General features: G+C 47.8%; 1 protein-coding gene across 4 annotated transcripts; it reads right to left on the minus strand.

The window, feature by feature from the left end:
* Window positions 1-1689: 1689 nt before the first annotated feature.
* UBE3B (ubiquitin protein ligase E3B) lies at window positions 1690-26568 on the minus strand. Of its 4 annotated transcripts, none has more exons than XM_054082109.1 (29): window positions 26437-26568; window positions 25174-25277; window positions 25006-25088; window positions 24332-24501; window positions 24117-24237; window positions 22528-22587; window positions 22054-22158; window positions 21855-21951; window positions 21291-21376; window positions 20517-20599; window positions 19485-19590; window positions 18864-18984; window positions 18042-18219; window positions 17495-17664; window positions 16169-16231; window positions 15064-15235; window positions 14183-14301; window positions 13552-13666; window positions 13059-13158; window positions 12377-12496; window positions 11870-12046; window positions 11669-11779; window positions 10933-11070; window positions 10514-10579; window positions 8114-8172; window positions 6006-6188; window positions 5491-5602; window positions 5032-5124; window positions 1690-4573 (listed from the first exon to the last, which is right to left on the minus strand). In XM_054082109.1, the coding sequence occupies exons 4-29, from the start codon at window positions 24490-24492 to the stop codon at window positions 4382-4384; spliced, it is 3108 nt and encodes a 1035-aa protein (XP_053938084.1). In that variant the 5' UTR covers window positions 24493-24501; window positions 25006-25088; window positions 25174-25277; window positions 26437-26568; the 3' UTR covers window positions 1690-4381. The 4 variants fall into 4 exon arrangements, with proteins under 4 accessions (XP_053938084.1, XP_053938081.1, XP_053938082.1 ...); XM_054082106.1 differs by having other exon boundaries at window positions 16064-16231; XM_054082107.1 differs by having other exon boundaries at window positions 16064-16231; window positions 25006-25109.
* Between the last annotated feature and the right edge of the window lie 125 nt (window positions 26569-26693).

Genomic DNA, 26693 nt, shown 5'->3' on the forward strand with positions numbered 1-26693 from the left:
CTGGTGGTGCCAAGCCACTGCCACGTAGGTCTGACCACTTCATCACCTGGCAGGTCACCAGCGCACCGCAGAGCTCGATAAATGTGAGCAAACACAAAAAAAATAAGCTGCACAAATACCTTATCTTGTTCTACTGAGGGATATGGAGACCAGAGCTTGATCCAGCCTCCTCCCTCTCTACCCAAACCTGTAACGCGCCCCGGCACAGAGCGTGGACCGAGAGGTTGTGCTGGGCAGTGGTGTCCAATGGAGGGATTGCCAGTCTGTGCGGGCAGGCAGGGGCTTGGGACCATTTGTAGGAGTAGAAAAGGGGTATCACAAAGAGCTGTCAGCTTCCCAAACCCACCCATGCCTGCCCTGCAGCAGTGGTGGCATGGCCACCGTCAGGGCCTGGCCAGCATGGCCATTGTCACCACAGCTGGGACGCCTCAGCGCTGCTTTGTGCCAGCACCGGCACTGCCACTGTGGGAGCACCAGCCTCTGCTGATTGCTCCCAGCTCCGCATCCAGCGTGGTGTGTGTGGTCCAAGTGCCTTGGCCACAGTCAGCCTTCACCTTCGCTCAACCCTGAGGTGCAGCGGCATGCACAGAGCCAGCCCCGTGCACAGAGCTGCGCTGGCCTGCCACACAGCGACGGCAAAGAAGGCATTTTGCCGGGCTGGCTGCTTGCTGCCAGCTCTCTGCCTTGGCAGCATCTGCTGTGAGGTTTCTTTTTGCTGTTTCTGACGGCGCCATATGCCTCCATGTCAAAACAATGGCACTTGCACACTGACTGGGAGCCCTCTCCCTCACTCCCACCGCGCTCCCTCTCCCCAGCGGAGCCAGAGTGCCCACGGGGCTGGCCCTGAGCACCGCTCTCCCGAGGGAGCACGGTTGGCACAGCAATGCCGGGCAGGGAGGGCTGCGGCACAGCGCCAGAGCCGGGGGAGCCGGCTGGAGAAGGGCTACACTGCCCTGTGCCAAACCTGAACTCGGGCAAGCTGGAGAGGCAGCAGGCACAGCTCCTTACTCCAAGGATGCTCCCGGAGTGAGGGGAGAAACACAATGCCTGTGTTATAATTAATATCATTATTAACAAACCCCACATTGGCTCCAGTGGCTGGACCTGAGGCAGCTTCTAAAATAGTCTTGGGAGTCCACAGCACAGGAAGGACACGGATCCTCTCCTGAGGAGGCCACAGAGATGATGCGAGGGCTGGAGCACCTCCTGTATGGCGACAGGCTGAGGGAGTTGGGGTTGTTCAGCCTGGAGAAGAGCAGGCTCTGGGGAGACCTTAGAGCAGCTTCCAACCCAAACCATTCCATAATTCTCTGATCCTCACTGAGCCACCATGATGGCACAGGGGCACGGCAATATCCACCAAAGACTGATGTCTGGACCAAACACCACTTCTCCACGCCACAAGAACAAATCCTGTGTCAAACACCACTGCCAGGTCCCTTTGGGCACAGAGGCACTCGCATCACCATCAAGAGTGCCCCAAAGCTCCCATCCCTCAGGGGTGCCTGAGCACACGCACCACGAACCAGCCTGACAGAGGGATTTTCAAGTGAGCAGCAGCCTCCATCCTCTACCTCGCAGCCTCCTGGCAGAGATGCCAAAGCCCCAAAGCTCTGTTCTCCTCTCTGCCGAGTGCTCAGAGAAGGAGCATCACACCCAGCCACTTCCCTGCCCATAGGGAAAGGAAGAGGAGACATCCAATCATCTTAACTCACACCAGGTTTATTTTTCTCTTTTCTGCATTTCCAATACAAGGGATGTAACCAAGGCCTCCGCAGCAGTGAGTCTTCTATAGAAAAAATAGTCATTAATCTCCTGTGGCAAAACCACCCCTGTCCTCCAAAGAACACCCGTGCACAACACAGCAGGGCAGGCAGGGACCGACGCACATTCGCAGCCTCCTGCTTCCTGCTCCAGGAAAAACGCACTAAAGCCTCCCAGTCACACAGAAATCAGCTCCTCAAGAGAAATGTTGTCACACACGCAGCCACCAGGGCGTTCACCAGACAATTACATTTTATACACTAGCTACAAAAATCAGGTGTAGTGTCTCGTAGTGCAATATTTCCAAGTTTGGAGGAACCAAGCTAAGTCGGCATTAAGAGCTTTTCTAGGAATTGTACTCCTGAGGGATGGAGGGAAAAAAGGGGAACAAACATTTTATCGTTTTATTTCACCACGTTCAGAACTCACTCCACCGAACAATCATTGTGCTCTATTCAGACACACTGCGTGTCTCTAGACTAAGATCTTGTGGGCTATTTCAAACTATGATTGGTACAAGCGAGTGCCTAAACCTCCCAGCTACACAGGCAGCAATGGGTTAACGCTGAAATGCTCTCTATTGAAAAAAAAAATAAATAAAGAAAAATGTACGATCATCTTTAATTTCTCTGGGCTCAGGGGCCAGTAGCTCGAGTTCTGAATATAGACATTCCTGTCCTTGCTAACGTTTCCGAACACTCCTGCTTAATATGACTGAGCTGACAAAGAAAAAGGATCCCAGCGTTGCTTTCCAGATTCATTTCCAGGCACTGGTTCTAAAAAGGGTGACTTCTCTGAAAACCAGCTGAAGCAAGACAGAAGAGAATGATGAAGCCGAAGCCAAGGCCATCTCCATGCTCCTGGCTCAACAGTGCCAAGTACTTTCTGGTCTGTTTGAAACATGCAACACATTGTGGTTAAAAGGGTCTTTAAAAGAGCCCAGGGAGCCTTCTCCACACAGCCCCAACTACGCTGAGCACACCTGGGGATGCAAATCCAACTGAGATGGACCACGGCTGGCCAGAGGATGAGGTAGGGTACAGCAGCCTCGTGCCCAAGCGGCTGCTGCGGGCTGAGCTGTGAGCAGAACGCAGGGTGAGGGCCACCAGTGCCACAGGAAGGCCAGGAGGGGAAAGAAAGACCAGGGGAGATCCTAGCAGCCTCGGTGGGATCCGAGCAGCAACATGGGAAGGGGAGAAGGTGACTGAGTTTTAATCCTGTCCTGAACAGCAGAATGTCCATGGCCTTCCTTCATGCCAGAAATCCAGTGAGGACGGAGCAGCCCAGGAGACGGCAGGCTCTCCGCTCAGCTGGCTCCAGCTGAGGCAGGACTTGCAGCAGCACAAAGGACCAGGGCTGGGAAGCTGCAAAGATGCTTTACAAACCAGGCTCTGGACTGCATTAGAAATGGCAGGAAGGGTTCACACCTCCCCAACACACACGTGTACCCCCCCTGCTTTCAGAGCAACCTGAAAAAGCTGCCTGTTACAGACAAACATCAACTGGTAAAAATAAGGCCAGAAAGAGACAAAGCGACCCAAATAAATAGTTTGGCAACAAAGCAAATGTGGCTGTTACACAGAAGCCAAGTCCTGTTTCGAAACAGCACATCTCCCTAAAAAAAGAGCCTGCAAACAAAGTGAAATTTCTTTCTAAGTCAGAGGAATTTTGCCAGTGGAGGCTTCCAGAGGGCTCTCGGCAGCTCGATGCATGCCCCTTCCAGAGAGCACCGGGGACCAAGGGCTGCCTAAGCTGTGTGCCACCTCCTGTCCTCTGGCAACTAAATACAATGAAACTTTTTCTGCTCCTGAGCAAATTCAGACAACAACCCCATCCGTTCAAAGCACAGCTCTGGCAAGAGCTTGGCAGATACACAGCTGGCTTAGCACGCTGACCCCCATGCCTGCTGCTTGAGATCTTAACCTGCAGCATTCCAAAGCCTTCCTGAAAATGGCAGGGGCCATCTGCTTGCGTTTAACCTGCTGCTTCTCAAAGCTGGGCAAGTGGTTCATTCTCCAAGACAAATGCAAGGGCCTTGCACAGACCGAGGGCATTAGGAAGCCCTCGTGCAGTACCTGTCCTGAGTAAACAGTGCCCATTTGTGGCACATCCAACAGTGCAGCCTCGTGATGGTCTCCTTGAGGGCTCCGTCACTTTTTTCTGCCTTTGCGCAGCTTCCCACAGACTCACTTCCACCCAGTAAGAAACTGGATCATCTCCTGGGAAAGGAAAAAGAAGCGCTCCCGCAGCAGCAGCTGCCCAGACTGCACAGCCCGCTGGGGGGTATTACGGTCACTAATCTGACTGGCACTTGTAATGTTCCTTTTATGCTTCCCTGGGGTTTGCTTTTAAAGACGAGTTACGTGGGTGTCAAGTAAAGTGTATTGGATCAGGCCCATCACCTCCTTCGTCCTGGAGAAGTGCCCAGGAAGAGCGAGCCCTGTCTAGCCCCACAGCTCTTCTCTGCAAACCTTTATTATCAGCTGCCTCTCTCCAGCCCTCGAGTGAGCAGCCAGCTCCCGTGGAGCCGATCCACCCTCTGTGCACGAAGGCCTCCACCTCCAGCAGCAGTCAGCAGCTCCGAGAGCCCCCGTTGCAGAGTCCAGGGCCATGGCAACTAGGACAGCTCGAAACCCGTGTTCATGCTGATCGCGTAGCGCAGTTTCTCCCGCAGGATGCTCTTCTTGCTGTAGTTGGGAAGCTTGAGGAGGTTGAAACACGTAGAGGAGGTTGGGAGACGCCCACCTGGCTCTTTCTTGCGGATTGTGAAGAAGCCCCGCAGCACGCTGCCCAGTGTGTCACCAGTGTCCTGGAACAGGACAGAAAGATGTCACCCTTGTGCTTTCTGCCGCGCTCCTTCGGAGCAGGGTGCCTACATCCAGGGCAGAAGTGCTAACACAAAATTCATCTGCTGGGAATGGACAGAGCAAACCTCAGCGCCTCATCCCCCACTGGAGCCAAGAAGGAGCTTCTCTTGTCATTACAACTGCCATTATGCATGCAGGGCCCTCTCTGCAGAGTGCTCTGGGAAATAGGATCACAGATACGGAGCACAGGGAGGTCCTCAGGAGAAAACACAGCCCTGGAGACAGGCACGTGCTGATGTGTGTGTGTAGATACAGCCATTCGCACTCTACGAGTTATGTCTTTATGTCTTAAGAGTTTCCCGGTGAGACAAAGAGACGGGGAAGCTGGGCAGGGAAGGAGGCTGTCAGAAGGGAATTCCTGGCAGGGAATGCGGGAGACACAAGTAAGCAGAGTGCCTACCTGATCATCAGAGACTTCCACGCAGCGGATGGAAAAAGGAGGCTTGAGGTAGGCAAAGCCCAAAAGCGGAGGCCTGGAGCAGCTGGTAACGAACTGAAAAAGCGAGGGACAGTGAAAGAAAGCAGCAGTGAGGGCAGCCTGGCTGTCACAGAGACACAGTTAACACAGTCATAGCAGAGAGCTGCTTGGACTGGTGTGTGAGCACCCCCGGTACAACAGTGCTGAGCTTTAGTGCGCAGCTCTGCCAGCCTTTGAGAACAGGACTGTTCATGGCAACACCAGAGCACTGACAGGAACTCTGCTTCCATGGCAGACCCTCTGTAAGGGAGGCAGGGTGTTGATTTCAAGGCATCAAGCACCCCGAGACTCCTGTTAGCACAGAAAGCACCCACCTAGCAGGAGAACAGCGCTGGCCCAACCTCCCCAAATGAACGGTTGGGCTGAAATGACTGCATTTACCTTGAGAAACATGGCTCTCTCCTCAGGGCTGAAGTCGTTGCCGAGGATGTCCCACAGCCAGATAATGACTCGGTGGCTCCCATGGAAGCCCCCGTAGTACACTGTGTGTTTTCTGGGGAGAGAAAGGTTGCGATAGGCTTGTGTTCCTCTGCAGCAGGAGGCTCTCAGCTGACCTGCGCTGGAAGGATCAGTATCTGCCACAAGTCAGGGTTTGCTCTACCAGTACTGAGCCCCCACCAAATGCTTACAGAGTACTTGATTAGAGAAAAGGGAAGGGCAGACAGAAATTCTGTTCAGGAGTCAGCAAGGAAAGGATCCTTCTCATTCTTTTGCCCAAATTAGCTTTAAGGAACACATTCTTCAGCTCCATCCATTTCTGTCTGCTCCTCAAATTTAAATTAGGAGAAGCAGAAAGCTGTGAAAGAGCCGGTCCCCTGTGAACATCCCAATAACAACATAATAAAATGCCTTGGTTTGCTGAGAGAGAAGACCAGCAGACCAAGTTGCTCACTTACTTTAAGTCCTCGAGGTCAATCTCGGCATTGTCTCCAGAGATCAGCCGCTGCAACTCTGGTGCAGAAAACATACGAATCCATTCAGGCTTAATGATCGACCTGAATCCACTGATAAGCGCGGCTGTCTGACTCTTGATTTGCGTGTGCATCCGGAAGTGAGCCATGAGATGGATGTAGCTGATCCTGTGGGTGACAGGGAAGGTGGCAGTGAGGGAAATGCTGCAGCAAAGGACAACCACCTCGCCAGTGCAGGAACAAGGTTGCTGACCTGCCTCTCCAGCCCAAAAGGGACTAGCGCTGCCTGAAGATGCATCAGACTTTCTCCTCCAGGGTCTTGCTCGTTATTTAAGCAGAAAGAGCTGTTCTTTGCTCCCCATCCCCTGTCTCTGAGACTGCCTGCTCATTTCTTAGAGCTTCTTCCCAAGCCCAGCCCTAATAATCAGTTGATTGACCTCAGCCAGAAAGTAGCTCACAGAGGGAAGCGTGTGTCCAACTCCTCTTTAAAGGATCAGATCCCCAGGCACTGGCACTGCTCTCAGTTTGAAAAACTGTCTGGGCTCTGATGCCACCAGCACCAAAAACCATGGCTGGAGAATCAAAACTAAAATCCACTTAGATTTCCACCTTCATCCCAGGAGTATAGAAGAGGTGCACTGTCTTACAGCAGCCTTCCAGTACCTGAAGGGGGCTACAAGAAAGCTGGGGAGGAACTTTTTACAAAGGCATGGAATGACAGGATGAGGGGGAATGGCTTTAAATTGGAAGGGGGGAGATTTTGATCAGATATGAGGAAGAAATTCTTCACAATAAGGGTGGAGAGGCCCTGGCACAGGTTGCCCAGAGCAGTGGTGGCTGCTCCATCCTTGGAGGTGTTCAAGGCCAGGTTGGATGGGGCTTGGAGCAACCTGACCCAGTGGGAAGTGTCCCTGCCCATTGCAGGGGGGTAGAACTGGTTGGTCTTTAAGGTCTCTTTCAACTCAAACCATTCTACATTTCTGTGGTTAGAGGGAGGCTTCCTCTTCTCAACAGTCAAAACAACTAAGCTTGCCAATTCTTCTTCATTAGCTCCTAGGCAGACACCGCCACAACCACATTGACTGAGTTTTCAGCCAGGTAACCTCACTCACCAATAATATACAGAACTGTTTCTGGATTGCTTCCACTTACAATGCATCTCCAGCTCCCTCACAGCTCCCAATTTGTGTGCACATCCACACAAAAGCTCCAAAGTTACTGCTGTGGGTAGAAAGCAACACACAGGACTTTCAACTTTCTTCCTGAGCTTACTTCTGACAAGCCTGAGAAAGATCCTTTCAAATGCAAACTCCCTGGTCAGAGCTCAAGAAGGGAAAAGACTGGGAACATCAGATTGCAGAGCACGACTAACAAAGACAAATCCTCAGGTAGGAATCCAGCTTTCACTTGCCATTAAAGAGAAAAACTCCCAGATTACGAGTTCAAACACACATCTGCTTAATAGATATTTTATCCTGCTTTTATGATCACTGAAGGGTATAGAGAAGGGAAAAAAATGAAGGGAACAAAAAGGTAGGTTTGGTTTCCAGGCTCTGGAGTTGACATTTACGATAACTATCTAAAAGCCGGTTATCTGTGAAAATAGCTACAGGGCTCGGTGTCTCCTCTGATTTCCTGTGTCTAAAGTATGACTGTCGACTACATTTGAATTCACCACTGACTCTTCTGAAGAGAAGTGCTTTATCCAACTGCCACATGTTATCATTCTGAGAAGATCTGTCTGCTCCAAGGTGTCTTTGAGCATCTGTGCCCTCTATGTTCACGACTGTGTGCCTGAATTGCTTTGAATCCATCTGTCTGTAGCTATCACCATCATTAAATCCTGCAGAATCTCACAGACTCTGCGCCTTTGACCTCAGAAGCGCTGTTTCAAGAAGTAAATTGTCAATTTTTATTTTGCAAATCAAATTTAATACAATTTCTGCCAATGAACTGTAACCAGTAAATTCTATTAAGATATTTATGTGCTCCTTCTACTCCAATCTATCTCAATTCATTCGAGATGCAAGCCCAAGGAACTAGAATAAAGTATTTTGCAGCGGTGACCTTAAAAATCTAATTGCTGTACTTACTTATTTTCATTGGTAACAGGAATGGTCTTCCCTCCAGGAACAAGTTCATGGCAAACAAGCTGAGGGAAAAAATCATTGTATTGCTAATTACTGCCTGGAACCACAATGGAAAGAAACGCCACGCTAAGCTGTTACCTCCCCATAAAACATTTATTTTTCACAATAAAGCAGCAGGATTGAAAATTTAAGTAATAATCCTGCTTCTGCCTTGAACCAGTTTCAGTTCACTATTAAATAGCAATTGAACAGTAGGGAACTCTGACTCTCCCACCAGTGGAGCCAGCCCTTCTTGGAGGAAGCCTACTCTCTGGTCTGATCCATCACTGCTGAACTGCATACAAATCAATTCAAAGAGCCCCGGGGAACTGTCACAAACCCAGAATCCAGAGGCTGAACAAGCTCAGAGCCTTTGCATAGCTCAGTCTAACAGCACATCCCCAAAGCTGTCTGCTCCGCAGATCTCATCTGGGGCCACCTGAGTGACAGAGCTCCCTGGAGTTCACTGTCCCTCCAGGTGGGCACTGAAGGCACAAACAGGGAGTGCTCAAATTGAGACAGCAGGGAAGCGTCTCCTCTCCCTGCCCTGCCTGGTGCTCAGCTGACAGCACCGCGCAGAACCAGCGGCAGGGACCCTCTCGGTGTTTGCTACAGCAGAATTATGACTCATCTTTGTACCAACACTAAGAGGCAAAAAGTCATTATTCGCATATTACAGTGGCCTTTGTGCTCCAGCTCCAGGTGACTCCCAAGGTCAGAATGCAGCCCCACACATGGAATGAGCTCAGCTCCCCTGTGCTGGCTGCTTCAACGTGGCCAAAGCACAGGGCTAACATGAATCCCCTGGCTTATTTTGAACTTCTGAGCACTGCAGTCTTCACGTCTCATTGCTGGGCTCTTCTATGCCGTTTCCTACCTCTATTTTCAAGGTGCAAAAACCCTCAAAGCTGAAACCTCAGCAATCTTTAGGCAGCAGCAAGCTGTTCAGCCCACTGTGCAGCAGGCACAACCTCTTACCTGCACTCAGCAGGGCTCTATCAGTACTGAGCTGCCTTCCCATTCACTTTCACAGCTTTGCAGGTGCATTTAAACTGCTATCGAATGTATTTTAGGTCCAAACTAGCCAGTGTAGTAATAAGAAACAGCAGCACGAAAAGTTCTCAAGGACAAGCTGCCCCAGATAAACACTCCATGACTTAGTGGTCTCTGAGCTCTGTGCCACTGGATCTACTCTGCTAACAGCACTCAGGCTTAGCGCTAGCTGGGGTCTCCCCACAGGATTTGCAGCATACACAGACAGGCAGGGCTTTTTTTTATCTTATCTCTCCATATTTTCCAGCTACGCACACACAGCATCACAGAACCCAGGGCTCAAGTGCAACCAAGTACCTTCCAGCCTTCATAAGGGACTGACAAACAGGCTTTTCTTCTCAAAGCCAAGAGACCTCCTGACACACTTCAAGTTTCTCTATGTTTGAAAAAAAAAAAAGGAATTCCTCGCCACTCACACAGATTCTTCTTTCGAAAAGAGGGAAAAAACAGTTATGCAGAGAAAGCACAAAACTATGTTTTTCAACTAGAAATAATAAAACCCCTGGCACTAGAAAAATTTAGGGTCAGAGTGCAACCTTTTTGTGGAAAAAGCTGTTCTCTGCCCACAGCTGAATATTGAGCAAAGCCACAGAATCCGATGGCTGAATTCAGAGAACCCCTGAAGCTGAGCCAGCCTTTCAGCACAAGCATTTTCTGTGAAAGGAAAGCAGAGCTAAGCCCTAACCACAATCAAACACCAGGTCATTCGCTCGTCAGTCCCCTCAGTATTCGCATTCAGATCGGCCGCACAGAGCATCCACCTGATATATCCAGAAACCCAAGTACCAGAGTGAAAAGCATGTATAGCTTTTATAACTCTGTATAGCACAAGTTTTGACAGGCTGCCTGGCTTTTAGATGCTCAAAACCAGCTCTCAGAAAGCTCAGCAGAGAATAATAGCTGCCTTCTGCCAGCAAGTCAGACTGTAGGTGTATTTCTCTGCTCTAAGGACACCAACAAAAGCCAGGACACCTCTCTCTACTCAAGAATCAAACCTAGTTCTGCCGTCAACTGTTTAAATTCACAACGTGCCACTTCTGGTACCACGCGCTTTCTGACAGCAGTGGGCAATGATCCTCACAATCCCTCTTAGTGCTGCAAAGGCTCTTCCTGGTAGCATCAACCAGACAAGCGAGGGAGATGCTCTTATGTAGAACAGCCAGGATCTAACCAGGACAAACAGGGATTGCCCGAGCCATGGCTGTGGACTCTATCAGCACCCAGAACTCCATGTGTCACCACCAGGCACGAGGGGGGGATCTGGAACAAAGCAGAGATACGGTCCAACGCAGTCATTGAATAAAAGCCTACCTGACCCATCACATCTTCATCATAGGACAGCGTTAAGCCCAAGTCACTGATATCACCATCGTAACGCTGGAGGAACAGAAAGAGGGAAAGAAAGTCAGTGTTCAGCAGAAGGCACAGCAGCTCTGCATTTCTGTGTTACTCTTCCACTAAGTGATCCAGATCAGGGATGGTGCACCAAAGCATAACAAATACATGAGATGCTCTAAGTTACAGGGAGACCGCACAAGAGCTGAGGCTAAAACTTAGATTTACACCTTCAGACTCCTTTCTTATCTCTGCTTGCCCCAGTAAAAACACAGCACAGCTATCCACTACCTTTTTAAAGATGATCATACCCCAAAGGCATTTGCAATCCTAGCGTTTCTAGCAGCAGCCAGTGATGAGGGGGAGTTGAAAACCAGGAAAAGTAATGCTCAAACCTTAATTGAAGTGAGATTTTTATAGAACTCTGAGTCCAAGGAGGGAAGTTCATCTACAGAGCTGTAGAAGATGCTGTGGTGGTGCCCAAGGAGCTGACTCAAGAAGAACGAAGCAAATGGTACATCCACAACTATTCCCTACAGACAACAACAATGCATAGGTAAGGTCCCACTGCATGCTTGTTATGTGCAACACCTTTAATTACCTCTGATGTCTGCAGGCAGATGAAGTCTTATGGAGCAAGTGCAAAGATGCAAGACACTGAAATCAGCTAACAAAGTCACATGTTTTAAAATCCAGTAATTAGTGGAGCTGATGCAAAAAGGCCCAGGAACTCCACGTTAACTTTAAAAGAACTACCTTATACAGAGAGGCCCATTCTGTCATCCCATCCTCCTTTTAGCCATATGTCCCTTTAAGTAAGGTATCAACAAATGGATGTGTGTAAGGCATAACACCAAAGTAAGAGACTATTCCAGCTAGCGTCCCCAGCACTAAGAATAATATTCAAATTATGTCCCAGGTTTTACCTCAGAAATTATTTTTAGCTCATGCCTGAAGATGTGCCAGACAGCTCCATCACCAGTATCTTTACCCAAGTCATTTTGTCAAACTCACGTCTTCAGTACCACCTCCCCAGGAATGTGACAGATGCTCTCAAAGGTAACGGGCACCAGCACAGAACAAACGCTATGCCAACACCGATGATATCCTGATGTGGTACTTCTGACTCACCTCGTATACAGCCTTCCCAAGCATCTTCCCCACAAATTCAAAGAGCTGTAGGTAGTTCTCATGAATGTAGGATGTTGGGGATGGATATAGCCTCTCGTCACCACTGGTTGTCTGTATACAAGGAGAGAACAGGACAGTAAGCCAGGCTGTTTCTATCTACAATGGGTCATCACAGTCAGCACCCGCAGCCCTGCACCAAACCTTGAACAAGTTGAGTGCAGGGTCAAACACTTTCTTGATTATCTCTTCCAGAAACTCTTTGAAGACACCATCTTGATCGATACCAGCCTCATCGACACCCAGATCATTCACAAACTTCACTCTGATCACTCCCTTCATGGCATTCTGGGAAAGCTGCCGTAGCTGTTCATATCCATCCTATGTAGACCAGAAGAGCCAGAGGACAATCATGCAGGGAAACACAAGAAACACCCACGCAGAGACAGAAACACCACAGAAATCTGCATTGATCATTGAATTGCGTGTCCAAAAAGACCAGCATTTCTCCTAGTCAACACCCCAGGTTTGCAGCAGTCTGAACTGAACAAAGGTCCAACACTTTCCCGTAACATGACTTCATACAAAAGCAGACAGAACAGACACTGTGAGGGACCCTCAGCATCCACAGAGAAGAAAAACACTCACACCTTGTTCCTGTCAGGTCAAGTTACAGGATGTTGGTTAGCTTCTGCAAGGCAAGGCACTCACCTCCAGCATACGGGACCGGCGGATAGTGATGTGTGTGACATGAGGTGACGCAGAGCTGGTTTCAACCAGCCCAAGCTTCTCCTTCTCCTTTGTAACCATATTCCGGAAAAGCAGCACCCTCTTAAAAAGAAAACAAATGTAAGTTTTCAACCATGAGGATCCTTATCCTCCAGATGCTCCTACCACAAATCCAGACCTAGCTCTTGGTTGTCTTGCTCCCAGTTAGGCCCAATGATGCCGCTGTCACCTAAACACCAGGAGTACTGGTATCTCCTTCGCTGTTCCCCAGTGGGACAGAGAAATCCTTGAAGCTCTGCTTTGGGAGGGACACGGTACTATCAATACTGAAAGCGAAAGCACCTTTCCTATCACCACATCCATCATCTCTGCAGATTTGCTACCTGCAAAAAGACACTCTGCTTTCAGCATAAGGACTTTCCCCAACGCCATGTCATGCACTGCTGGATGACTCCAAGCAGCTGCCTACATAGATAAGCACTCTCTCATTGAAATAAATCAAGACAGCTTAGAGGAAATCTCTTGGGGAGGAGAAGACTTCTGTTAAACTGCATTTCAATCAACTTTTACACCACAAAGTGCTCAAGACGCTATGTCCCTTCCATCCCAGGCCAACCAGGTCCCTGGCTTTGCAGCCTCCATCCTCTGCCCCTGTCCCACTCACATTCTTGTGAGGAATGACGTGCGGGATGTATTGCAGGAGCAGTTGGGCTCGTTTCTTGTCCTTGTCCAGCTCCTGGAAGAGCACGCTGGGTTTGAGGTCCCTTACAAAGAAAGGCACAGATTCAGAGATCCCTGAGAAATGCCCAATTGTGGTAAATAGCTGGGGGTAGGAGAGAGAGGAAACCAGTAATGATTTCGAAGATAACTTAAGTGCTCAAGCGCACAAATCTAAGAAGGCCAGAGACACTCAAGCTAGGTGCCGAGCCAGTGTTCAAACTGTTATCCTCCATCAGCAGCAAATAATCCTTACGCCACAGAAGAGAAGCACAAGAAGCGCGTTCTTAAACACAAACACAGGGAGTTCTGACCCTGATCTCACAGGTACGAGAGGCACTCTGTTCAAAGTAAGGGACCCAAACCAGCCACTCCAGAGGAACTGGTGCACTGGGACACACAGAGCTGCACACGATCCTTGCCTTGAGGTGGACACTTACTTGCGTAACCAGTGATCCTCAGGAGCAAACCGCCTGCGGCAGTCCCTTTCGTACAAGACCATGAGCCAGCCGTGGACAGAATGGAACAGCTCCAGGGTCTCCCCTCTGGCGTTCTCTGAACAAAAGGAAGAAAGCAGCAATGTCCAGGCACCCTAGGTAACAGGAGTGTCCAAGAGCAACATTTCAATCATCTGCCCTAAGCAAACAGGATTGGAGTATTTGTAACCTCCGCTGCCTTCAAATGGAAGGGAGAGATTTTGTGCCCAAGCCACAAGAGAAATGGACTTTCTCATCTAATTGCCAGAGTTGAGCTGTACTTGCATTATACCAGCATACAGACCAACACTGTGGAGAGCCCAGCGAGCCTGCTCTGCTTCGCCAAAGCCATTTTACATTCCTGTCCAATACGTGGCCCAGCCACTGGCAAAAATCAGTGACCCATCATGTCCATTACACAAATTCTTACTGGAGAAGTGAACTGTATTTGTTGCCAGGCACAATAGTGGCATCTGAACACTAAAAGACTGCGATGGATTCTCATTCCACACAATGTAGTATGGGCAAAGTGATAATTAGCAGAAGCTTCAAATTCCTTTTGTTGTTCCAATAGTAACCAACTCAAAGAACTTACCTACAATTCCATCCCAGATCATCTTAAATACAAAGGAATTCAGAAAAGATGAGATGGTAACAAGCTCTTCCAGTTTGAATGAAATCTGCTCTTCGTAGACTTCGATGTCATCAAGGATCCTATCAGAGAAAACAAATGCAAATGCACAAGCGTAAATTTAATTCCCTTTTGAAATTTTCATAAAGGCACGTTATCCTTCAGCAGCAGCTCTTATTTCTATGACAACTGACACCCAGGAGGATCTATAGTCATAAACAACTAAACCCTACAAATTGATTTTGATTGATATCCGATCCTAACAGGAGACAGTAAGAAAGGCCCAAGATACAAGCAAAGCCAGTATTTCATAGTTAAATGGACCTAGGCACTCATCCCCAAGGAAGCATTCAAGCTAAGAAAGCTGTTTCTACTGGCCAGCAAAGGCAATTTTCCACCCCCTCTCCCATCCTTTGTTGTGTGAGTCTACGGGTAAGACAACAAAGGAGTTGTAAGGAGAAGCACATAAGCTGAGGAGCTTTCTTGCAACAGTATTATAACATTGTTCCTTAGCTTATCTGGACTCACGGAAGTGTTTGCTTTGGACTGATGTAACTGTTGCCCACAACACCAGAACAAGTGTTTCTTCCCCTTCCCTGGCCAGTGCTGTAATATTTTGCTACCAGTTCAGCCAGCTGTATGTCCCTGAAGCAGCACACGGCAGCAGCAGAAAGTCCTTTTGAAGTCCTTTATTTCCTAGGACTCTCTCTGAAAAGCGTGCTGCTCTACTCTGCCCTGTTACCTTTATGCAAAGGCAGCAATACCTTAACTATTCCTCTTGAAACTCAAGGAACACAACAGCTTCACGTTACAAATCCAGAGAGTACCCTCTGCTTGCTACCTACGTGATCAGGTGGCGGGAGCAGTCACAGAAGAGCATCAACATGGCCAGCAGCCTCTTGGATTCCTCCGTATCATTATTTAAGCACTCCAAGAAAAGTTTTAACCCGCCCTGCGGTCCCAGCTCACAGATAAAAGCCCATAATTTGGGCAACAGATCATCCAGGTAAGTGAGGCCTAACAATTGAGAACAGAAAGCACACTCAGTAAAGCTTTTTCTGCCTGCTTGGTCACGCAGGCTCAACGAGACAAATGTGACTTGGAGTAGAGAAACCGAGAGATCCACTTGCAGAGCAACATTGCAAGGCAACATAACATGACGTTTGGCTTCCAAGTCTGTCTGTGTTAACAGGAGATGTACAATCACCAGGAAAACACAAATAAAGCTTTTAACAAGACATTAATTGTTTGCACACCTTAAACCTTTTCCTAGTAATTATTTTCCAGCTTTAGCAAACAATTACTTCCTGTGACCCAATCACCATTACAGCCATCTTAGAGATGAGAACACAAAGAATCTGTGTCGTCCTGTGTTGTACCTGTGGTCACCACTACAGCCACAAAAAAAGCATCCAAGGCTGTGGATTCACTCCTCTGCTCTAGCCACCATACCCAAACGGCTCTTATCTCCTCCTCCATCCATTCCCAAGACAGGTAATTTGTTCTTAAGATGTATGAAAGCGTTCAGTGTTTGCACCACGTAAAGATTCATATTGCTAGGCGTCTCAAAAACACTGACTCAGTCTCCAGTTTGATATGGAGGGAGCAAGGTTTCATTATAGGAAAGCTTGCTTCAATTTGTATTCTGGAGACTTAATACTTGATAAAGAAGTGATGAATGCTATTGATCAGCTGTATGGTTCAGGATGGAACAAGCCTTCCACCCAGCCAGTCAATAAACCGTTGTCAGTAATAAAACTACCAACAAGTCAACAGAATTTAATAAGAAAAATCTATTTTTCCTCCACATTTTAAATGATTTGAAAATCACAGATGTGCCCTGACCTGTGAGTATCTGCAGACGGATCTGCGTTAGCGTTGTAAGTGTGGTTTGGTACAGGACACAGATACTGCACACCTTCTGCACTTCTGCCGAGTCCACTCGCTTACCCCCAACAGGCTTGAGAATGTTGCGCACAGACGCAGACTTCTGGAAAGCTCTCTTGAAAAGATCTGGTGACAGAGAAGCACACGAGACGCTGGATCAGGAGACAGAAGTGCTATTGCAAACCATTTCTTGTTCTCAGCCACTTGGCAGCCATGCAATAAAGAGGATTTTAAGCAGACTAAGTCACTCCACAGTAGGTTTTGTTGGGCTTTTCTGGCAGAACACTACACAGCTGCCAGCAACACAGAAGAATATTTCAGTGGGGGCATTATTCTAGAGCTCAAAATCTTACAGAACTTCAGTAACTCATGACCACAGGATTGTATGCTGGGCTGCATCAAAAGAAGTGTGGCCAGCAGGTTGAGGGAGGTGATTCTCCCCCTCTACTCCACTCTTGTGAGACCCTACCTGGACTTCTGTGTCCATTCCTGGAATCCCCAGCATGAGAAGCATATGGAACTGTTGGAGCAAGTCCAGAGGAAAACACAGAGATGATCCGAGGGCTGGACCATCTCTGCTACGAGGACAGTCTGAGAGAGTTGGGGTTGTTCAGCCTGGAAAAGGCTCCAGGGAAACGTTATAGTGGCCTTCCAGTAGGCTGAAGGGGACTACGGGGAAGCTGGGGAGGAACCTCTTACATAGGCATGGGGCAATAGGATGAGGGGGAATGGCTTTAAATTGGAAGGGAGCACATTTAGATTAGACATTAGGAAGAAATTCTTCAGTGTGAGGGTGGTGAGGCCCTGGCCCAGGTTGCCCAGAGCAGTGGTGGCTGCCCCATCCCTGGAGGTGTTCAAGGCCAGGTTGGATGGGGCTTGGAGCCCCTGATCCAGTGGGAGGTGTCCCATGGCAGGGGTGGAACTGGATGGGCTTTGAAGTCCATTCTGACCCAAACAATTTTATGATTCTGTGATCTTGGGCTATAGGCAGCAGCTAGAAAACAGCTGGATTACAGCTAATTCCAAATACTCGTCTGCAGAAACACCACACATCAGAGGGCCACGAGCCAGCTTCACCTTGCCTTTCACCCAGGAAGCTGCCTCCCATCTTGCCTCGGGAAGTACCAAGTTATGCAGTAAGCACTTCAGCTACTTGAGAAACAATGCAAAAAACTGCTAAAATAAGCAAATATTTTCACAGCGCCAAAGGAAGAAACTTGCCCCAGGTCACAGAGGTGTTCTGAGCAGGAACTACAGACAGGAGAGACCATCTTCCCACCTAAGCAGCAGCAGCTGCTCCAAGTAATTACTCAAAGCTTTTAGCAAAAGACTGCGGGAGAGAAAGACGCCTGTACACGCACACACAAAAAGCAACACTGCAGGACTCACTTTTCATAGGAAGGCTATTCTGAGGGGAAATTGGCTGTGTTGGCAGCTGAGCTATTTCCTGATTCTCCAGCAATTTCTTGCTGAGCACATCACTGAAAAGGATGCGGATCATGTGGACTCCCCAGAGATGCTGCAGCTGCTTTGTCAGCAGAGGCATGGACTCATTCAATCTGAAAGACAAGGCAGAGAGACATGTTAGAAGGCAGAATGGAATAAAACACCAGACAGCGATACTTGGGATACATTTAGGTGGTAGTCAAAATGGAGCACACAACCACCCTCAAGGTAGTCCTCACAGGAAAAGCCGGTACACAGATCCTGTATCAAGTGCACCACAGGGCCACTGTTTAACAGCCTAAATATATTTAATTAATTTCCTAATGTATTAATGTAGCAGTTTATATTGTGCATATATAATATCTAAGTTATTTTGAATAGGGGCATGCACTTCATCTCAAAACATAAAACACATGGCAGCATAAAAAAAAGAAAGGGAAAAAAAATAAAAAGCTTAATCATCAATCACCATAAAGTTCTCCTCACTTACCCATAATCCACAGTCTGTGAAAACCAGCCCAGAACAGGATGCCAGTGGGTGAGGTTGGATTTCTTCTGTGAAACATACTTCTGGCAGTAGGAGAGCATGTGGATGAGCACACCCACAAAATGAGCCGTCTCCTCCTCGAGGATTTTATCATTCATGGAGCCCAGGTACACGAGATTACCTGGTAAAATAATCAGCACAGCCAAGACTTAAAACAGGAACAGATACTGTGGGACAGCGGTTACAGACAGACAAAATGAACTCACACCCTTTTTCATGTCCAGGAGAGGACTCCTGCGAAGAAGGATGACAATGAGAGGCTACCCTACAGCAAGCCATTTCTCACAGACATCAGCCACTTAGGTGGCATGGCACTGTGGTCACCTTCTCATCCATATCCCACCAACACCTTCTACAAAGCACAAGTTACAGATGATCCATGGTTATTCCAGAGCTCCAACTGCTCCTCTTGCTACTTTACAGATATGTGAACTTAAATATTTCAGTAGCATGTCTGTTTAGGGAAGTTAGATGAAGTCTACTACACTACAAGACTTTCTCAAAGTCCAAGTGAAAAGCTAGTAGAGATAGTATTTCACAGTTTAGGCATGATACAAGAAGCAAGTCTCTGACATTTCCTCCATTTGCAAGTGCCTTAAACAGTTTTTGCAACATTCCAAAATATATCTCAGTTATTATTTAGAAATTATCTAAATAAGGATAAAAAAATCCCTGACGAGTTGGAGTCAGCTGACCCAAGCAGCAAGATAATCTTACTCAAGACTCTTCCAAGCACCGTAAAAAAGAGGTGTTCCAGGCACTTACCTAACAAACAAAGAGTGTGACTTCCTTCTAAGCACACACAGACATCTCGGCATTGTGCTTCACAACTTAAAAACAGGATGAACTTGCGGAAAAGATCATGAGATTCTATCACTGCCAGACGCTGAAAGACATAATTTAACTGTCAGTGAGACTGAGAACATGCAGAACAACCACACCTCATCTGCCATCAACAATTCGGACTGTTTTTTCTTTCTAAATAAAGCAGCAAGTTAAGACTGCACTGAAGAGTAGGTGTTTGACAAGAAGCTGTTCTAGGGAACAAAAATCCTTGCAGGTGAATAGGCCATGTTCTAGTTGTAGACAGACCTTTGCAACCATCCATCTGCAAGAACACAGAATGCCCATTTTTGGCACAAAACCTGCCTGTCTGCACTGAGCTACACAGAGGAGTAGTTAAACCAAATTAGTGGACAGCTTACTAGTTACCAGTACAGATCCTTTACCATGCAACAGACTGATTTTTGCTTTAGTTCTGTCTATGGTTTAGACTGGCAAAGAGAGAAACAGCAGTGCTCTGTTTCAAGAGCTGATAAAATGGAATAACAAGAGGCCTTACGTGATATTCAGTGGATTTTAGGTACTATGACATCAACCACTTACCTCAGGTGTCAGAGTAGCAAGATGAGTCATTATAGCAGGCACAGACATGACATGGATCAGAAAAGACCTCAACAGGTTGTCTGAAAACTGCGCAGCAACCACAGGGCTACAGAGAAAAAAAAATACTTCAGTAAACTGACCTAGCAAAGTAAGACGCAGTCTTTAATTGAGCTGTCCAGAACTGGCTGCTGATCCCATCCTCATCAAGTAGCTTCACTGGAAAAATAATGTTCACTTACACTTCTTTTCTCATGGCAAGTTGACAAAATTGCTCATGACTCAAAGGTATATAAGTCAAACAGTTTGCAGCATACTGTATTTTTAACACAGCACATCCATAGCCGCTAGAGCACTATAGGCATTATATGGGTCGTCTCCCAAGTTCTCCCTGTTGCCATAAAATCATAATTGAATAGTTGTTTTCCTTCGGAAGAAGCTAGGCAACACATTCAAGGACATCCACTGCTACTCTACTGAGCATCACCACCTCATCATCCCAGCACTGACAGGTACAGAAGAAAAGTGGTATTCAATTAACCACCAAATGATTGCTCGTTAAATGTCTGCAGATCTCTGAAGTGAAGAGATACCGGTCAGGGTAACAGCACACTTGTCTTAAGAGCACAGAATGAACCACTAGAAAGCCCTGCACCCAATGTTTGTTTCAGGGACAAATTTGCCGCTGTGAACCAAGTACCAGGTACATCTGCATCAGCAGCTGGTCATGAAGAGGCACAACCACCCTAACCTAGAGAAGTCCAATGCCTTCAGCAGAAAGACCGTACAGATCCTGTACGCTGAACTGAACTGCATACCAAAGTCTAGGCTCCTACAAACACTAATTACTGATTAAAGTTAATTCTGATCTGAAAAGAGTTGACAGGAAAGTGAGCTATTTCGCCTAAAGCAGCTTCTTCCATCAGGGCAATACTCTCAATGGCACAAAGAGATTGGCAGAATGAGGTGTCTCCAAAACACACAATAAGGACAACTTTGGCTGCATATCATCCCAAGCACCTCTGGCTGCCTTACCGCAATGCAAGAGAGAAGATGGCCGTTAAAGAGCCTTTGGACAAGGAAGGTCTGGATCTCGCCAAGCCATTCGTTAGCAAAATCTGGAATAAAAAAAAATATTTTATATTCTCAAACCCCTGCAGTATTCAGAAAAAAATTATGATTACTCCTAAAAGACATTATGTCTATTTTGTGAGCAGAGAAAAAGAACAGTGCCAAAATAACATAAAAACAGTTACTACAAATCATTGTGCAGAACTAGAAGAGCTTTGGGTTGATAATGGCATAACAGAGAAACTGCAATCAAACCAGACACTCTATAGCACTTATTTCTCTAGGACCTGTACTCAGTTCCCAGGCCTTTCAAAATTAACGCGCAAGGTGCACAGCTGCCTGATAAGATCATCCTCACGTAAAAGATTAGGAAAAATTACTTCAATTCCTTTCCTGTACAGAACAATAAACAAATCAAATCCATACAAAACAGCAGCAAACTTGGGAAAAATATTCAAGAGTCCTTTCTGCCCATCTCGTTAAGAGATTATTCAGTAGGATTTAGATTCAGCAACAGTGACACAAAGGAGACAGTGTCTTTGGTCTCAAGTGGGGAGACTATTTTACTGCTTTGAAGAAAACTATGATTGTGCAGACATCAAGAGGGCTTCACAACCAGCTCCTCCTTGACACCTCACCACAGAGACCATAAAGCTTCCTCAGAACCAGGAACACAGCACAGAACTGGGGCTCCTTTTGAATAAAGGGACAATGTAACGGTATCAGCCCGAGACTGACCTGCAGCACAGAATAAAATCCCTTCTGGTTTAGGTATCCCATGATGTTTGCACAGATGTGGTTCATGGCAGGCCTCAGAGTTTCACCTTCCAAGATACAACACTGATGTTACTAAAACAGCATCTTGGCTTCACTCTTTACTCCCTTATACACTAAAAACATTTTGTCAATTCATAAGCCCTTCGTCACAAAGTGCCTGCCCTTATGTGCAAACTCACCATTTAGCAGCATTTCACTTCAAGTCTTGTTTAAGGTGCGAGTCCTATTCCCTCCTGATACTTGTCTTTTCTACATATAATTCCCACAAAAGCCCATAGCTAACACCACATTCTGTTATCCTCTGAACATCTCTTGCGTGGGGGATCTTGGAGTGCTATGAAAACCTTGTAGCTGTTGTAGTCCTAAGGGAAATAGCCTGTCTAACCTGCAGAGAATCCTTGCTGCCCAGTCCATGCTTTGTGCAAGCACAGAAGCATGATGAATCTTTGTGGCAAGGACGGTGAAAACACAGGGTGTAGAAACAGCAGTCAGTAGATTTCAATAACAAATCCCAGATGCACCAACCTTTTCCCCGAAGGATTTTCCACGTAGAAGTGTCTGTGAAGGTAACAAGCATGGTGAGGTGCAAATTGACCAGTCTGGAGTCCTGCAAGATGTCAGGCTGCAATAAGAAACACCAACATTATCAAATCAAATTAGCTTTGTGCCACACTACAGAATTGTGAAATGCAGGAAGCCAAAACACAAAGAAAGTGTTTCTTACCTTAAGCTGCTTGAGAAATTCACAGCAAAACCACAAGATGTCTTTGATCTGTTTGATCCATAACAGCGTGAGATCCTTGGAGAGTGCCAGTGACACGTACCACACCTGAGAAAGGCAGGACGCAAAGGCGAGCAGGGATTAGTACTTGTGCTACTGACTGACATTATCAAGAAGTTTCCATGACCTCCTCAGTGCCCTGCTCAACCCAGCAGCAGAAACAAGTTATAGCTCTCCCCAGAATCCACAGGTCAAAGCACATCACTCACTGCAGAAAGAAATTGCCCTCTAACTCCTACACTGTATATAGTAAAATCAGAGGAATACTAACAAACTTGTTCAAACATTCACCAGGGAATCACAGCATTCAGAGGTTATTGAAAAGTAAAAATTCAAACATCACCAACCTAAATCCCCACACATATTAAAAAAATACAAACAACTCTTCCACCCAAACTGAAAAAACATCTCACTGACCTTGGGCTCGTTCTCAACATCCATGCTATTAAGAATGCACCGGCACAGCTTTTCAAACCTCTGGGGAAAAGAAAAAGGTGGCATTAGTTCTAACTATGTCCTGTAAAACACCAGGAACAGCTCAGCAGAGAGTGCAAGGTACCTCTGTAACCAAATGTTCTAAACATAATCCCCACAGTGCCAAAGGCTGCTTCCCCAAGAGCACAGCTACACACCATGCCACAGCGACACAGAAGACTTTCCTCCCTGAATACAGTGCTTATCAACAGGAGGAATTTCTCAGCCTTCCCTGCTAAACTGCCATCCTCAACCAGGAAAAGCATCTTCCTCTTGGGGTTTACCCAGGAGAGCTTAACAGTTCTGAATGCAGCAGTAGGTTCCAAACTCCCATCCATTACAGCTCTCAGCAGAGCCTGGGATCACATCCACAACTCCCCAGTTATTATTTCAGTCCAGTTGCATTTGCCACATGCCTGCAAGTTATAAAGCCATCCTGAGGTGCAGAACTGGATGCTGTAGTTATCCTGAGAGCGGTGCTCAGAAATAGAATGGAAATAGGCACAACCTAGTCCTCAGCACAGCAAGGGACTAACTTGCTGCTGGAAGGCAAAGTAGAACAGACATATTTCAGCAAAGCATGAAATTACTGTAATGCAGAACTTCAAACGGATGCCAGGCACTTAAAAAAACTGTACACAGCGTAGTGATAGGATGAGGGGGAATGATTTTAAGGTGAAAGAGGGAAGATATAAATGAGAACATAGGCAGAAATGTTTTGCTGTGAGGGTGGGGAGGCCCTGGCCCAGGTTGCCCAGAGCAGTGGTGGCTGCCCCATCCCTGGAGGTGTTCAAGGCCAGGTTGGATGGGGCTTGGAGCCCCTGATCCAGTGGGAGGTGTCCCTGCCCATGGCAGGGGATGAAACTGGATGGGCTCTGAGGTCCCTTTTAATCCAAACTATTCTATGTAGTGTATTTTATGGTGTGAATAGAGAAAACTGCACTTGCAGTACTCACACCATCATCAACAGGAGTTTGATATAACAGAGATTAAAAAAACAAGTCACTGCTACTGCAATTTAAACACAGCCTGTCATTTTCCAATTGTTTTCCTTACAATTAGCCTTTGCACTTTCCTAGGGCAAACAGAATTGCATAGACAACACAGTAAAAGGGCTTCACTCTGAAACCACAAGTTCAGGGTACGGTGAGAAAAGCAGCTGCGATACAAATGACCTGTACACCATGCTTTGCCAGGACAGCTCTGTGTGAGCTCACCGCAAGGTACCTGCCTGGGGAACTGATGCAGCTGACAAAACCCTAATGCGCTCCTCAATTACCCAAGCAGGCACAGTCACCAGGAAAAATATCCATTAAACTATGTCCTGAGTAAGGAACTGCTACTGAAAAATTCAAGGGTTCTTCTATTTCATTCCTACAGGCAGATCTCTCCAAGAGGGACCAGAAAACAGAGATCAGATTTCTGAAGCAAAAATATATTGCAGGAACCTACTGGATCACTACAAAACTAACTACACATATTTTACTTAAGATGTGTATTCAAAAGAAGAAAAGCACATCAGGCTACCTCACCTCTTTGTCCTCTTTATGATTAAAGACGAACAGCAGTTTCCTAGCAATTCTGAAGACTGAAAGAGCGCTTCTTTTACTGGAGCCAGATTCATTTGCCCCAAAGAAATCCTCCACTTCTCTCCTAGGAAAATTGGAAAAATCAGCATCAGTACTTAAAAATCAAGGACATCTCACCAGATAAGAGCTAAGCATAGAAGGTAGGACTTCACACACACCTTATCTCCCTCTGCAGGCGGCATCGACAGAGAAATCTCCGGATCAAAGCCTGGATCTGGACAGCAGCACGCTCTCTCTCCTTCAGCTCCCTCCGCTCTTCCCGAGCCTGGCGTGCTTTGTCAAGGAACTGGGCTTTGGAGGACTGGCTCGCACTGAACATTTTTATAACCTACCAAAAAAGTAAATTTAAAGAAATAAAGAATTGTTGCAGCAAACACCTGAGGAACTGAGAGCAGAGTGGACAAAACACACAAGCAAGAGTAATTCTTTACAAGACTTCTGAACTGACTGACTGCATCCAACATTTGAACAGGGGAAGGAGGGTGATCAACAGCAGAGAAAGAAATGAGTGCAAAAATACAGGGTTACTTGTCAATGCGGCTGTAATAAGAACACACAAACACTGAAATCAGAATCACTCCAGCACAGTCTGCAACCTAATGCAGGCAAGAGGTTTTAAGAGAAAAATCAGTATGCTGTCTTTGTCTTCCACTCCCTGTACTCCAACTCCCCCGTTCTCATTTTCTTGTTTCCAGATAACACATAAGACAAATTCTACAGGCAAGGATATGAAAGGGCACAGGGGACACTCAGCAGCTAATTTATTGCCACTCAACAAGACAAAATGCACAGATCCAACAACAGCTTTACAAATACTTGACAACGAACTCACCTGAGGGCTTACTTCTTCAAAAGAAGTGCATGATAATCATTTCTATGCAAACATGATCTTCACTCAGTGGCTTCAGATAGCTCCTGCCAAGATAAGCACGTTACCTGCAGGTGATTCGGGGATTTACTCTTTACCCCTGCAGTTTTAAGCCCTTTTGACCAGACTTACCTTGCACAGTACCCTCAAGAAGATGTGAAGTCAGAAATGCTTCAGGAGAGGACAAGCAGCACCACCGCTTAAGTTGTGTTCACTAGCACACACAGCTCCTGACACTACCAAGTGGGAAAAAAAACTGTCTGAAAACAATGCACCCTCAACCATGTCAAGGCCCTGGGCACCAGTGAGACCCGAGCAGCAGCTTTCCCACAGCAAGTATCATAGAATCGTTTGGTTGGAAAAGACTTTTGAGATCATTGAGTCCAACCGTACCTGTCCACTACTAAACCAGATCCCTGAGCACCTCATCCGCCCGCCTTTTAAACCCCTCCGGGGATGGTGACTTAACCACTTCAATGGCAGACTTTTCCTGTGCCTGAAAACCCTTTCAGTCAAGAAATTTTGTCCCAGTATCCAATCCAAACCTCTCCTGGCACAACCTGAGATCATTTCTTCTCATCCTATTGCTTGTTACTTGAGAGAAGAGACCAGCACCCCCCTTGCTCCAACCTCCTTTCAGGGAGCTGCAGAGAGCATTGAGTTGTCCCCTCACTCTCTTCTCCAGGCTAAACACCCCCAGTTCCCCCAGCTTCTCCTCATAACCCTTGTTCTCCAGCCCCTTTCCCACCTCCGTTCCCTTCTCTGGACACACTCCAGCCCCTCAACATCCTATTTGTAGTGAGAGACTCAACACTGCACACAGAGTATCTCCCGTTTCACTAGAGCTAGGGCAGGACCCACCACCTTGGTACTTCCCCAAGCCCCTGTCAGCAGCCAGCAGAGAACTCCTCGCCCCACCATGAGTCCTCTCAGCCCCATGTGCCTGTCCCAGAGCCCTCACAACCCCTTTAGTCCCTCAAAGGGCCTGCAGCCTCCCTCACCTGCCCCACAGCCTTGCCCCACTACCACCTCCCATAGCCCCTACCTAACAGTCGGTCCTGCAGCCCCTACCCCATTGCTGCCCCTCGAGTCCCGACCCCCCCGGCTGCTGTCACACAGCTCTCGCCCCACTGCTGCTCGTGCCCTAACACTGCTGCCCACCCATCGTCCTGCAATCCCTGCCCCACAACCCCCACAGCGCCTTGCCCCACAGCTGCCGTCCGCAGCCACTGCCCCACATCAGTCTTTTGACCCACAACTGCTGCCCGCTGCCCCACAGACGCTGCCCACCCATCATTCCACAAACCCTGCCCCACAGCTGCTGCCCCTTGCCGTCCCGCAGCCGCTGCCCCCCATCCCGTAGCCTCCCCTCGCCCCGCAGCCGCCGCCGCTCACCGTCTCCCGCCGGCGTCGCCAGGCCCGGCCGGGCCCGCGGGCCGCAGGGCAGCTCGGAGCCGCGCGGCGCCGCCCCGCGGTCGGGCCCGGCCCGCAACCCGCGCCGCCGCTGCCGTTCCGACCGCTCCGGGCCCGCTCCGCCGGGCTCAGCGCGGGGCAGACGGGCGGCGCGGGGCCCCGCTGCCACCGCGAAAGCAGACCTAGGCCGAACCGAAGCGAAGCGAACCAGACCGGAGAGCAGCAGCTCCGCGACGGCA

The sequence above is a fragment of the Cuculus canorus genome, chromosome 17 (assembly GCF_017976375.1).
Source record: "Cuculus canorus isolate bCucCan1 chromosome 17, bCucCan1.pri, whole genome shotgun sequence".
Taxonomy (NCBI): Eukaryota; Metazoa; Chordata; class Aves; order Cuculiformes; family Cuculidae; genus Cuculus; species Cuculus canorus.